The following is a 13629-nucleotide window of genomic DNA, read 5'->3' as shown; positions in this document are numbered from 1 at the left end:
GCCGTAGGAACTGCGCAAAGGTCTGGGGTGAGGTGGGATTGGCTGTCTTATCAATCTATTAGCAAGAAACACCTGGTCTCTATCTGGGTGAAAGTGTTATTATAGTGAGCATTGCTTCCTTTAGCTTTCCTATGGCATTTGAGCTCTAAAAGAAAAGATCAAGGTATGAAAGCTGATTGCTTATAGCTAAGAGCAAGATAGAGTGGAAAGAATCAGGGATCCTTTCTTGACCCTCCCCAACTCCTTGCCCATTCCTGCTCCCACTGCCCCACTAACACCAAAGAAAACAAAACATAACTAGCTGTGATTCTTTCAGGATGTAGGTGACTATTAATGTTGTGACAGTGGTTATTTGCACAACTCAGCAGACATATTTGTCATTGTTTAAATACCTTCTCAGAAGGCTAAAATCAAGTTAATGAATAACTGAAAATGACACGTGGGGGATGGAGAAGAGGGAGTACATTGTAATGGAAATTATTGGCCAGAACATTGGGGACTTCATTTATAATTTTAGCTACAAGATTTTTGTATACTAAAATTAACTTATAACCCAATGGTATTAAATAATCTGTATACCGTATTTTCCGGCTGTATAAGACGACTGGGCATATAAGACGACCCCCAACTTTTCCAGTTAAAATATAGAGTTTGGGATATACCCGCCCTATAAGATGACACCCGGTGTATAAGATGACCCCTGACTTTTGAGAAGATTTTCCTGGGTTAAAAAGTCATCTTATACACCGGAAAATACGGTATATATAAAAGCCTAAGCGACTGTTACAACCAGTCAACCAAATAACTGGTTGCCTGGTTGACCGGTTGCTATGATGCGCAGTGACTGCCAGGGGGCAGACGCTCAATGCAGGAGCTGCCCCTAGTGGTCAGTGTGCTCTCACAGCCAGCCAACCTCCTGTGTTCCCTCCCCTCAGCCGGCTGGCCTGATCAGCCCCTATCAGGACTGGGTCGGCCTGATTGCGGGCCAGACTGAGGGACCCCACCTGTTCACAAATTCATGCACCAGGCCTCTAGTATTAATAATATTATTCTAAATGGGTAACTGCTTTACAGTTTATAAAGTGTATATCCATCATCACATGTGTTTCATTCAACAACTTATGAAATGAGCAGGTCAGAAAATGTTTTATCATTATTTTTACACATGAGGAATATGAGGATCAGAGGAACTGAATGACTTTGTTCCAGGCCACAATATTGGGAAGTATCAGAGACAGAACTGAGACTCAGTTTGTTTTACTCTTTAGATGAAATGCACTTACTTCTCTTTATGTCTCAAGCTTCAGCAACCAAAGGATAGGAGGGTATCATGTTCACCTATCAGATAGAATCTACCTCTTAGTGTTGGTGACATGGGGTCCCTTACACTGAGGTCACATGTTTGAGGAACTGATATCACAAGAAAGAAGGTTGGGAGTCACTACAAGATCTTGCCTGAGAATTTCAGGAATGGATTGCTTAAGTGGGAAGCCACCTGCAACATAAGTGCCAATAATCTGACTCGTGGGTTTTCAAATAGTGCAAAGGAAATAGGTTTGAACTGTGGAAGGCAAGTTCAGTGGTTAGAGCATCGGTCCACACATTGAAGGGTCATGGGATCAATTCCCAGTCAAGGGTATATACCTGGGTTGCAGGTTCAATCTTCGGCCCAGTCAGGGTGCATGCAGGAGGCAACCAATCGATGTTTCTCTCTCTCTCTCTCTCTCTCTCTCTCTCTCTCTCTCTCTCTCTCTCTCCCTCTCTCCTACCCCTCCAATCTCTCTAAAAATCAATGGGAAAATAACCTCAGGTGAGGATTAACAAAAAAAAAAGGGGGGGGAAGCAAGTTTGGGTTTTTCAAACTATAGAATACACTAGAGGCCCGGTGCATGAAATTCATGCATGGGGGGGTGTCCCTCAGCCCAGCCTGCACCCTTTCCAATCTGGGACCACTCGAGGGATGTCCAACTGCCCGTTTAGGCCCGATCCTACCTAAAGGGGCAGTTGGATATCCCTCACACAATCCAGGACTGCTACCTCCCAACTGCTTGCCTGCCTGCCTTCCTGATTGGCCCTAACAGCTTCTGCCTGCCAGCCTGATCACCCCCTAACCACTCCCCTGCCAGCCTGATTGATGCCTAACTGCCCTCCCCTGAAGGCCTGGGTCCCCCCCAACTGCCCTTCCCTGCAGGCCCAGTCGCCCCCAACTTCCCTCCTCTGCTGGCCTGGTCACCCCTAACTGCCCTCCCCTGCAGGCTTGATTGCCCCCAACTGCCCTCCCTTGCAGGCCTGGTCCTTCCCAACTGCCCTCCCCTCCTGGCCTGATCGCCCACAACTGCCCTCCCTTGCAGACCTGGTCCCTCCCAACTGCCCTCCACTGCTGGCCATCTTGTGGCAGCCATCTTGTGTCCACATGGGAGCAGCCATGTTGTGTGTTGGAGTGATGGTCAATTTGCATATTACTTTTATTAGATAGGACAGAGGCCTGGTGCACGGGTGGGGGTCGGCTGGTTTGCCCTGAAGGGTGTCCCGGATCAGGGTGGGGGTTCCCTTGGGGCGTGGGGTGGCCTGCGCGAGGGGCCTGTGGTGGTTTGCAGGCCGGCCACGCCCCCCAGTGACCCAAGCGGAGGCCCTGGTATCTGGGATTTATTTATCTTCTATAATTGAAACTTTGTAGCCTTGAGCTGGAGGCCAGGGCAGGCCAGAGTGTGCAGGAAGATTGGCTTCTTCCACTGCCAGGGAAACCCAAGCCTCCTGCTCGCTCCGTGGCCGCAGCCATCTTGGTTGGGTTAATTTGCACACTCACTCCTGATTGGCTGGTGGGCGTGGCTTGTGAGTGTAGTGGAGGTATGTTCAATTTGCATATTACTCTTTTATTGGATAGGATTTTGGGAAATCCTCCATAATTTATTCCTGGAATTGTTACCAACAGGGTAGTATAAGTAAATATATTAATGTATCCACATGTATTTTGAGCTCTGAATAGGACTCAACAACTTTCCTATTAAAAAAAAACTCCAGGGCATTTCATTCCCCTATAAACTTTCTACTCATTCTTCAGCAGTCAATATGATTTGTTCTATAGTATGAAAATTTGCAGATTTTACCCATGAGAAAAGGTCAAACATAAAGTTCCTTCATCCATTTTTACCCCTTTCAAACCAACCCCTTAATGAATTTATGAATATACATTACTAACAGCCCACATTTATGAAGGCTTCACTTGACAATTTAGAAGAACAGTTCAGCTGTTGAAGTGTCCTTCACCTTTCCTATGTGCATAGACTTGTAGTAGTCAAGTTTTCAGACTAATTTAAATTGGCTAATTGAAATAAGCGAATATTCTAGAAAAATTAATTGTACTGGACAAAAAGCTGTTCCTAAAGTGTTAACTAAAATTTTTATTGGTAGTTCATTTCATGGTAAAATTGCGTAACATGTAATGAACCTAAAGCAGTCATATTTTAGTGCAAAAAATTAAAATTTAAAAGCTACCAAAACTACATTATAAAATTTCCAAAAGCCTCCTAATATTTAAATCAAAAAAGGGGGGATAGTAGAAGAATATCATGTAAGGAAAAATATCCTGTAAGTAAATTACATCTAGAAAATTTTTACTTTAGAAAATTAACTTTCATTTGTAATGCTAACAGCAAGACAACCATGAAAAACACACATGGTGTCGAAACAAGCCAAAGGAAAATCATTTGGGCAAAAAATGAAAAAGGATCGCAAGTCAAATTTATAGAAAAGATTCCTTTATTAACTTTTGGTCGAGAATATGTTTGTATATTTTCAGAAAACAACTCCAAGACCATGTGGATTCCTGCAACAGAGAGGAATTGACAGGACTGCTCCAGCCATAAAGACAGAAGAGAAGCAGTCCAGAGATGGAAGACGCTGATGACGCCTTTCCATACTAGCAGTCAACAGCTGTGCATTGCTGCAGGTTGCCCAGGACCAAACCAGAGAGGGTTGGATCTGCATTACCACCATTTGTCCACCATCCAGAACTGAAATATCATTGCTGACATGTACACATAAGGAACTGTTTGACATTGAAATTGGGACTCAAAAGAACTGTTGGCCCAGAAAGAAACTCACTACAGACTGATACATTTGCCTCTCAGCATAACCATTATTGCTTGTCTCATTTTCGGTTCTTATAAGTGTATTTCTAGTATCACATGATCTCGCTCATCTAGGGGAAATAATGAACAACATAAACTGATGAACAAAAACAGACCCGGAGACAGGGAAGCATTGATCAGACTGTCAAACCTCAGAGGGAAGGTAGGGGAGGGTGGGGATAAGGGGGAGAGATCAATCAACAGACTTGCATGCATGCATATAAGCCTAATCAGTGGTCACGGACAACAGGGGAGTGAGGGCATGCGTGGGGAGGGGTTTGGGATGGAAATGGGGGGATGAGGACAAATACGTGATACCTTAATCAATAAAGAAATTAAAAAGAATACAAAAAAGTAGAAATATAAGGTTGTACTTGTTCCACTAAAAAAAAAAAAAAGAATAAAAATCATTGGCTTAAACATTTTTTTCTCATTGCTGTTTTTTTCCTGAGTCATTTTTCCCCCTTCAGATTGTAAAGTAACTGTAGGGGGCTAATATTCATTGCAGAGACTCATGTGGTTCACAGCAGTGAAGTCTTAATAGCTTTACTCCAGTATTGCTGGGAAGAGGTGATTGTTAGGGGAGAGAGAAGGCAGCTGCTTTCCCTCACAACACCTGGAGATAAGAGAGACAAATAGGAAAAGGGACCCGTGTGGGCCTGGCTTTCAAGTCACCCTTACTCCCAGCCAAAGAACAAGTGGCAAGATTTATCTTTTCAGTTCCCAGGCTGACATGGAGAGAGTGAAAGTTTATTGAGGGTAAACATTTTCACAAGAAATGTTTAATATGGGCATGAAACAGCCATTTGGTTTCAATACTGTTTCAAGTCCTAAGCCCAAGACATGTTTTATGACTTCTCCTCCTTAGCCCACCACCAACCAGCTGAAGCCCCTCTTACTCCCATGAAGCAACAAGGAATAATTTTATCTTCTATGGTTTGTTTCCAGTTTCCTCATACAAAGAAAGGCTTTCCTAGTATCCATGATCACTTTGTCCTGTCTTTGGCCCAGCTTAAGCCAAGACTATCTTTTTTTGTATTTTATGACTCACAGTTATCAAGACATTAGGCTCACCAGAATGTTCTGTCTGTACCCAAAGAATAGTGCAAGCTGGAGCAAGAACAGGTCTAGGGAGAACAAGGAGTGAGGGAGTGGTAATGCAGATGTCTCTAAGATAAGTGGGTTTTGTTGTTGTTGTTTGGTTGGTTGGTTTTTTTTTGCTGTGAGTTGATTTGTGAGCATGTGTTTCAATTGTGTTTCCAATAGCAGGTGTGCATACCTATATGCGTGCATGCACATATGTGCATGCATACTCCCATGTGTGTGTGTTTTTGTGTGGGTGAGAGTGGGGACTTGGTGGAGAGGGGGCAGATGCTTAAAGTAGTTAGTCATCATGTCTTGGCCAGGGACACCTGGCTAGACTTGCAAAGCTTCTCAGGGAACAGTCCAGGCCAAAGCATTGAGATTAGGCAGTTTTCCAAATAGCTCACAGTAAGAGCTTCCACAAGGCCAATAACTAGGAACAGTGCTGATGGTATACTGGCAACATGATAGCTTATTTCACTAAGTCCATCATAGATTATCTGTCTTTGGAAGGGAGTCTTAAAATGAGTGTTCAGTGCAAAAACGTCTCATACCTCTTGGACTAAATTCAATCACTCCAGAAAATATGCACTGAACAAGAGATGTGAGAAAGCTTAAGAGCTTCAAGAGATTTTTGGAATAATAATAATAGTCTTCTGGATGTTATAAATATTGGTAGAGCTTAACAGGTTATAAAGTACTTTTACACTGATTATCACATTTGGTTTTCACAGTAATTTATTGAGGTAGGCAAAGATGATTCCCCCATTTTACAGATGGAGAAACAGAGGCTCAGAGCAGCTACATAACTTGCTCAAGGTCCCACGGTTAGTAAATGTACTAGGGCTGGAATCCAACTTTCCTAACCTATCATATAGATGACTGAGCTTTGCACCCATTTTATACTTCCTAGAATTCTTAGCTCACTGTGGGATGGTTTAGTGGGTTTTTAGATGTTTGAAATGTTAAGCCTAAATGCCACAGTGCTCAAATAGAAGGTGGTAAAGGCTGCAAACAGATCCTCTTAGGGCAGTGGGTCTCAACCTTTCTAATGCCGCAACCCTATAATACAGTTCCTCATGTTGTGGTGACCCCCAACCATAAAATTATTTTCGTTGCTATTTCATAACTGTAATTTTGCTACTTTTATGAATCGTAATGTAAATATCTGTGTTTTCCGATGGTCTTGGGCTCTACAGCAGCAGTTCTCAACCTGTGGGTCGCGACCCACAGGTTGAGAACCACTAGCAGGGTCGCCTAAGACCATCGGAAAACACAGATATTTACATTATGATTTATAACAGTAGCAAAATTACAGTTATGAAATAGCAACAAAAATAATTTTATGGTTGGGGGTCACCACAACATGAGGAACTGTATTATAGGGTCGCGGCATTAGAAAGGTTGAGAACCACTGCTCTAGGGATCTTCCTAACATGACCTTCTGACTTAGTAGGTCTGGGATTGCGCCCGAGATTTTGTATTTTTAACAAACTCCCAGGTGATACAGATTCTGTTGATCCATGGACTCCACATGGAGCAACAAAGGATCGGCGGGTATTGCTGATTGTTGGTTATCTAGTTTTAATGGAGTTTCACAGGTCTTAAACAAACAAAAAACAAGGCAATTATAATCTACATCTTCAGACTGTTTAAGCTCCCAAAGGTTAGCAGCAGCAGCAGCAGCAGCAGCAACAAACCAATAGCTTTAATAGTATATATGTTTTGAGTGCTTTCTAGGTGCCAGTTACTTGCCAAATACTTTGCATGGATTATTTTATTTAATCACCACAACCCTGTGAAATGAATTGAGGGAGATGAAGCAACCCACCAAAAGGGAAACACATTAGGTTAAACTATAACTGTGGGTAAGACAACATGTCATAGTCATCTCACCAACAATGAAATTCAACAACCAGAAAGGAGCAAACCCTAAATAAGAACTTTGTGTTAAATTTAGAAATAAAAATTATAGAAAAAGAAAGCATTTTGGAAGCTTTGGGATGAAGAGTTTTAAAAGTGAGTATAGCCCAGAAAGTGTGGAAACTGCTCAGAACTTATTAGCATCCTGGTGTACAAGCATGCTGAGGGGCAGGTGTAGTCAGCCCTTGGTAAGAAGCCTGGCTTGCTAGATTGAAAAAGTCAAAGGAGCAAGAGTAGGGAAAATGAAATATTTTTGAAAGTGGAAATAGCTCAGAAGAAGAAAACTGGGAATCTGCAAGGTTAGAAGAAAATGCAAAAGATGTCGCTCAATGACTCCAATAAGTACCTTGCCAGGGACTAGAACCAAATAAATGGACATAATCACAGAATACTGCAACTAGTATGGACTGCAAAAATTGTTTGGGCATTCATTCTATTTTACAAATGGAGAAACGTACTTCTAAAAAGAGGAAGGGGCTTGACCTAGGACATATAGGAGTTAGAAGCAAAGCCAGGTATAGAAACTAGGTGCCCTGCACTTCATCCATGCATCAAAAGAAGGGAAGAACTGAGCCAGGGAAGCTAGCCAGTAGGACCACTTGCTGGTTATGTTGCAGAAGGTCTGTTCAGGGACAAAAGGGACAGAAGAGAGTCAGAACATACTCTGAGCTTTGTTTTTCATTCCCAAATTGCCTTTGGAGGAAGATTTGGAATTCAAAATGAGATGATGGTAAATGAACACAGTGTTCCAAGCCTGGTTGACTAAATAGATGTTGATGAATCACCAGCACCAGGTGGCATCTACTCAGATTTCGAGTAAAATTGTATAATAGCTGACCAAAGTGTATAGCCTGTCATTCCAAATAGGTGATGTGTCATAAGTCTGGCAAATTGCCAACGAGTCTTCTCTCCAAGAGAAAAATTTCAAAGGGGAACCAAGGAATCCAGGATGGTAAGATCACTGAACTTGTTAGGCAAGTGTAACCTATTGGGAGTAAAGCATTATTTTTCCTGTGAATTAAATTAACCACCATTTGTGTCGTGTTTTATAGTTTACAAAACACTTAAGTTTAATCAAGCCTAACTAATTGACTATAATTCTTTGAGAGAATAAATGTGCATGTGGACAAAGGGAAACCAGTAGATGTAATCTATTTAGATTTTGAAAAGGCCCTTGACAAGGTCCTACACCAAACACTGTTTAAAAAGTGAAGTCACCATGGAACTGTGGCGTGGTGTTTTGAAATTGATAGGAAAGTAGCTTATAGGTAGGAAAGCAGGGACTTTTTCTGGAGAAGTATGAATGGTGTTGTGTCCTAGGTATCAAGGCTGGGACCAATTAATATTTTGGTGAATCATCTGAACAACCTTTAGAAAATGAAAATATTTTATGGGTAGCAAAATTCAAAGAAGATTTCAGTCTTGTATGATTGTAACGATGATTAGAAAAAGAAGAATTAGAGTAGAATTTTTCAAAGAGTGGCCTCTGAAGCTCACTGACTGGCTCTGAATCCTGGCTCTGCCCTTAAAGACTGCATGACCTTAAGCAAATTACTCTACCTCTTCTGGTATAAAATTTCTCATCCGTAAAGTGGGAATAATAATAACCCCTAGTTCATGAAGGTGTTGTGAAAACGATATGAGACAATGCATATAAAGTTCTGGCACAGTGCTTGGAGCACTGTGGTAAATGTCCAATAAATATTACTCCTATTATTACTTATTATGTTTATTCAATATTATTCTTATAGGATTCCAGGCTCTGAGTCATGTTATGCCCTAGGAATGGAACTTGGGAGCCATTGCAGTCTATTTTTTGAAAGCATTGGCAGAATTTATTTTAGTGATTCAAAGGATGAAGATGACTATAGACTGGGATAGGAGAAAAAGATTTCATGCAAGGAAACTAATAATTAAGGAGCACCTAGTATGTGCTAAATACTGGGCTAGATGCTTTACAAAGTTTACTCCTTTAATCTTGCAATAGTCCTATGATCCACATTTGATGGATGAGGAAGTGGAGACTTAGAGAGGAGGCTAAGGACACTTGTCCTAAGTCCTGCTAACTCATAAGGAATAGGGCAGAAATCAAAACAAGTTAGCTCTACCCCTAAACCTATTTTATCACTGCATCATACTTGAAATGCACTTTGAGGTATGGGTATAATTTGTGAAGGAATAAAAGAGGGGTAGTTATATAGAAATAAAAATGGGCAATGGTATGAAGACAGAAGCAAGAACAGTATGTTTATAGGGCTCATGGGGCATGAGTATGGTTGTTTCTGCCAACATAGATGGTTCCTGTGGGTTAGAGGTGGGAAATGAAGCCAGAAGCATAGTTTAGGCTAGACTAGTAGACCCTTAGAACTCTGCTAAGGAGTCTGAGCCTTGTCCTCCAGGCAATTGAGACAAGATGAAGGCAGCTGAGCTAGGAGAGGTAGGAAATGCTTTAGAAAGATTAACCTGGCAGTTGTATAAGAAGAATTGGGTGGAATCTTCTGTCTGGGTCTGTGATTCTTTGTTCTCTAATCTGCTAGTGTAAGGCTCTCAATACTCTTGCCTTAGCTTAGAAAACTGGAGAACACTTAAAATATGATTGAAATAGAATATACAGGAGGGTGGAATAGAAGGGAAGCAGTGACAGAAGCAGGAAAAAATTACCAATAATATACAGGGATTTGGGGCCCAACTGTATATGAAGGGCAAGGTAGAAGAAAGAGTCCAAGATGACCAGTTTTAAGCCTCAGTGACCAGGACAATGGTAGTGATATTTTAAAAATAAAGATATTAAGGGAGTAGCCAGTTTTGGACCATCTGTTGGTAAATTTGATTTGTGATACATTGAATTGGGGATAACGGTGGGAAAGCTAGGTAGATATTACTAGGAAGCAGTTGGAGATGTGAGATAGTAGCTCAGCAGAGCAGTTAAGATGGGAGGTTAATGAATTTATGAGTTGTCTCCATACTGATATAATAGTTAAAGAATGTTCATTGAAGCATTACCCACAATAGCCAGAGGTGAAAACAATTTAAATGTCCACCAGTGGATCAGTGGATGAAAAAATTACGGTACATGCATATAATGGAATATCATTCAACCTTAAAAAAGGACATCATATCATACACTACATCATGGATGAATATTAAAGACATGCTCAGTGAAATAAGCCAGTCACAGAAGGGCATATATCACATGAGTCCACTTTTTTTTTTTACATGAGTCCACTTTTATGAGATACTCAGAGTAGCCAAATTCATAGAAGCAAAAAGTAAAATGGTGGTGCCAGAGGTTGAGGGAGGGAAGAAAAGGGAAGTTACTATTCAATAACCATAGAATTTCAGTCATACAAAATGAAACAGCTCTAGAGATCTATTGTATAATCCTATATAATAAAAACATAGTATGCAAACTGTCCCTTTGACCAGAGTTCTTCTGAGAGTTTGACCAGGGGGAAGGGGCGGGGCTAGCCAGGGGAAAGGAGGGAGTACCCGGCCAGCAGCCAGCAGCCACTAGGGACCCTACCAGTGCACGAATTTCATGCACTGGGCCTCTAGTTTAGATATAATTAACAATATTATACTGTACACTTAAAAGTTACTTTAGAGGACAAATTTCATGTTAGATTTTTTTAAATTTTGCCAAAAAAGTGAAATCATTAAAAAATTAAAAGAGCCAAAATGAATGAGGTCTGTCTTTTTTCTGGAGAAGAGAGAAAAGACCAAGGCTTAAGAAGAGACCGCTGGATAATACCAGTTTTAGAGTAGAATTAGGAAAAACTAGTGCAGGTAAGAGGCTAAAGGAGGAAGAGGAGAAGGATATTAGAGGCAATGGGTGGTAGGATTTCAAGGAGAAGTCTGTGCACTGAAGAGGGAAGAGCCAAATTAGATTTCCAGTTATTCCACTTAGATAAACCTTATTTCTTCTTTGAGCCCCACTTTTCTTATCTGTAAAATGGAAACAAGAGCACCTATCCATATAAGAGTACTTTGTAAACTGGGAAAATGAATACAAACATGAGGGCTTTTTTTGTTTTTGTTGCTGTTGTTTTGCCTTCTTGACCCCAGGAGCTTGATTTAATTTTTTGCCATCGCTGTCATTTTTATGAAGCTTTGCAGTTATGTGTTATAGCCTACCTAAGTTAGATTACTCGTAAGAAAACAAAACAAATATGGTGTTCTCAGAAGAGAGGGTCAAGTGATGTCTCTTCCTTAGAAAGTTATCCCATCATTTGTTTTCCATAGACTCCCGAGATTGCATTTGTTTTATAATGGGAAAGAACCAAGGAAATGGGAAACAGTCAATTGATTATGTCAGTTCATTTTAGACCATAGAAAACATTAAGTTACCATTTTAATCTACCTAGGTCCAGAGATTTTAAAAAGGCTACCTGAAAACTTCATTTTCTAGAGTGTTGTCTTTCCTTGAAGAGTTGATGGCATTGTGTTACAGGGACTTTAGGGGAGTTACAGAGAGCAGATTCAATTGGTTTTTAATTCCCAAGCATCACCATTTTAGCTCAGATTGGAGTTGGCACTAATCAGTTACCTGCAAGGAAGTGGAGCTGATTCTTCATTTTCATCATTCCATCACCAGAGCCTCCAATGCACTCATCTTCATCATCACCGCAGTCTCCACTTTCAAGCCCTTCTTCATCAAGGTTTTTATCCAGAACTCTACCTTTGGGCATAGACATGGTTCTCAGGAGCTGAAAGAAAACAGACAGAAATGTAGCAGCTCTTCATATTTCTTTGGTAGGTCTATAACAGTGTGTTATTAACAGAATGCATTAAATATGCTGAATGAGTTCACAGAAGCTTTTAAAAATCAATTTCAAATTTAAATAAATGTAAACTGCTTATATGCTTTGGAGTTTCATACTCCTGGGCCTTTCTATGGCATTTCTTATGATTCTCTACTCCTCTACTCCTCTAACACCAGAGTGTATATTGCATCAAACCTTTCAATGCCATGGTATTTAAGTTCCTGAAAGCCTCCATGGTAGGAGAACTAACCGATGAGGAAATTAACACAACATAGGCAAAGCATATTTATATGTTCAGAGGATACCGAAAACAGAAAAGATGCCTATGAAAGCCCCTTATAACTATATTTACAATTACTAAATTAAAACAACAAATGCTTTCCATCAAAAGAAGAAGATAGCATTGAATTTTATATACACTTTAAATGAATACTTACAATTAATTGCCATGTACCATGCCTTGGTCACTAGAAAAACTTTTAAAATATCTCCCTCTTCCATCATTTCAGTAAGATGCTTTGAAATTCATTTTGCTTTTTTTGTAGATAAAATATGCCCATTTAGAGGCATGTTTGTTTTGTTCTTCAGTGTCTGGCTTTCAGACACATTGTCAATGTCTTTCTTATGTTAACGTGACTCCCACTTCCCAAAAGTCTTTCTGCTGACCCAGAAGCCAAGTTCACAGCCTGAGTGGTTTCTGAGGGCAGTTCTCAGACTCCATTTTATTTTTCCTCACAATTTCTCTCTAAGGCTGTATTCCAATAGCCTCCATTTCTGCTCTAGCTTCTGCCCCACCACTCTTTTTAGTCCTACATCTCAGTTTCACCTCCTATTTTTATTTTTAAAAAATTTATTGACTTCAGAGATGAAGAGAGAGGGAGAGAGAAATAGAAACATCAATTATCAGAGATCATTATCGATCTGCTGCGTGCTGCATGCCCCATACTGGGGATTGAGCCCTCAACTTAGGCATGTGCCCTGACCGGGAATCGAACCATGACATTCTGGTTCATGGGTCTATGCTCAATCACCCAGCAACACTGGCTGGGCACTACCTCCTATTTTTAAATAACAGCCAACAAAAAGTGCTAGATGTACTGAAACTGAGATTTTTTTCATTGAGGAAGAGGTATCTAGAAAAAAATATTACATATACAGGAATGTCTTGGTTTCTCTGATCTTAATTATCTATGTTTATTGATACTGCAAAAAAATACCTTTATGTTCTCTGCTTGTGATTTAACTGCTATACCAATATCAATCTGAAACAAGATACATACTATAGAGAAATTTGACTCTGCAGGTTTATTTTTTTTAAGCAAAGAAAGAAAATGTCCAAATAGTTTTTTTTCGGCCCAACAACCTCTAATGGTGTCAGAGAAGCCAACCCACCTACCATCTGCCACTCCAGCATCATCTCCACCCTTCTGCTCTAATGTATCCCTTCTCTAACCTTCCCCCATCCTCTACCATTCATCCTACAAATCTAAATGTATACTATAGACACATAGGCTAGTATAAGATAGACTAGTGGTTCTCAAACTTTTTGGTGGAGTCAGGACCCCTTTATACTCTTATTGGGAATCCCAGAAAACTTTTGTTTATATAAGTTACTAGAGTCCTGGTGCACAAAATTTGTGCACTGGGGGGGGGGGTGTCCTTCAGCCCACCCTCTCCAATCTGGGACCCCTTGGGCCTAAACTGGCAGTTGGACATTCCTCTCACAACCG

General features: G+C 40.6%; 1 protein-coding gene across 1 annotated transcript in view; it reads right to left on the bottom strand.

Annotated features, from left to right (window-relative positions):
* GPC3 (glypican 3) overlaps positions 1-13629 on the bottom strand; it is a 503173-nt gene that overhangs the window by 58190 nt on the left and 431354 nt on the right. The window contains exon 7 of the mRNA XM_079765304.1: positions 11683-11842. Within this exon, the coding sequence (XP_079621430.1) occupies positions 11683-11842 (160 nt within the window). The remainder of the gene's footprint in view (positions 1-11682; positions 11843-13629) is intronic.

Source organism: Cnephaeus nilssonii, assembly GCF_951640355.1.
Source record: "Cnephaeus nilssonii genome assembly, chromosome: X".
Lineage (NCBI taxonomy): Eukaryota > Metazoa > Chordata > Mammalia > Chiroptera > Vespertilionidae > Cnephaeus > Cnephaeus nilssonii.
This window is presented reverse-complemented; position numbering and strand designations above follow the sequence as displayed.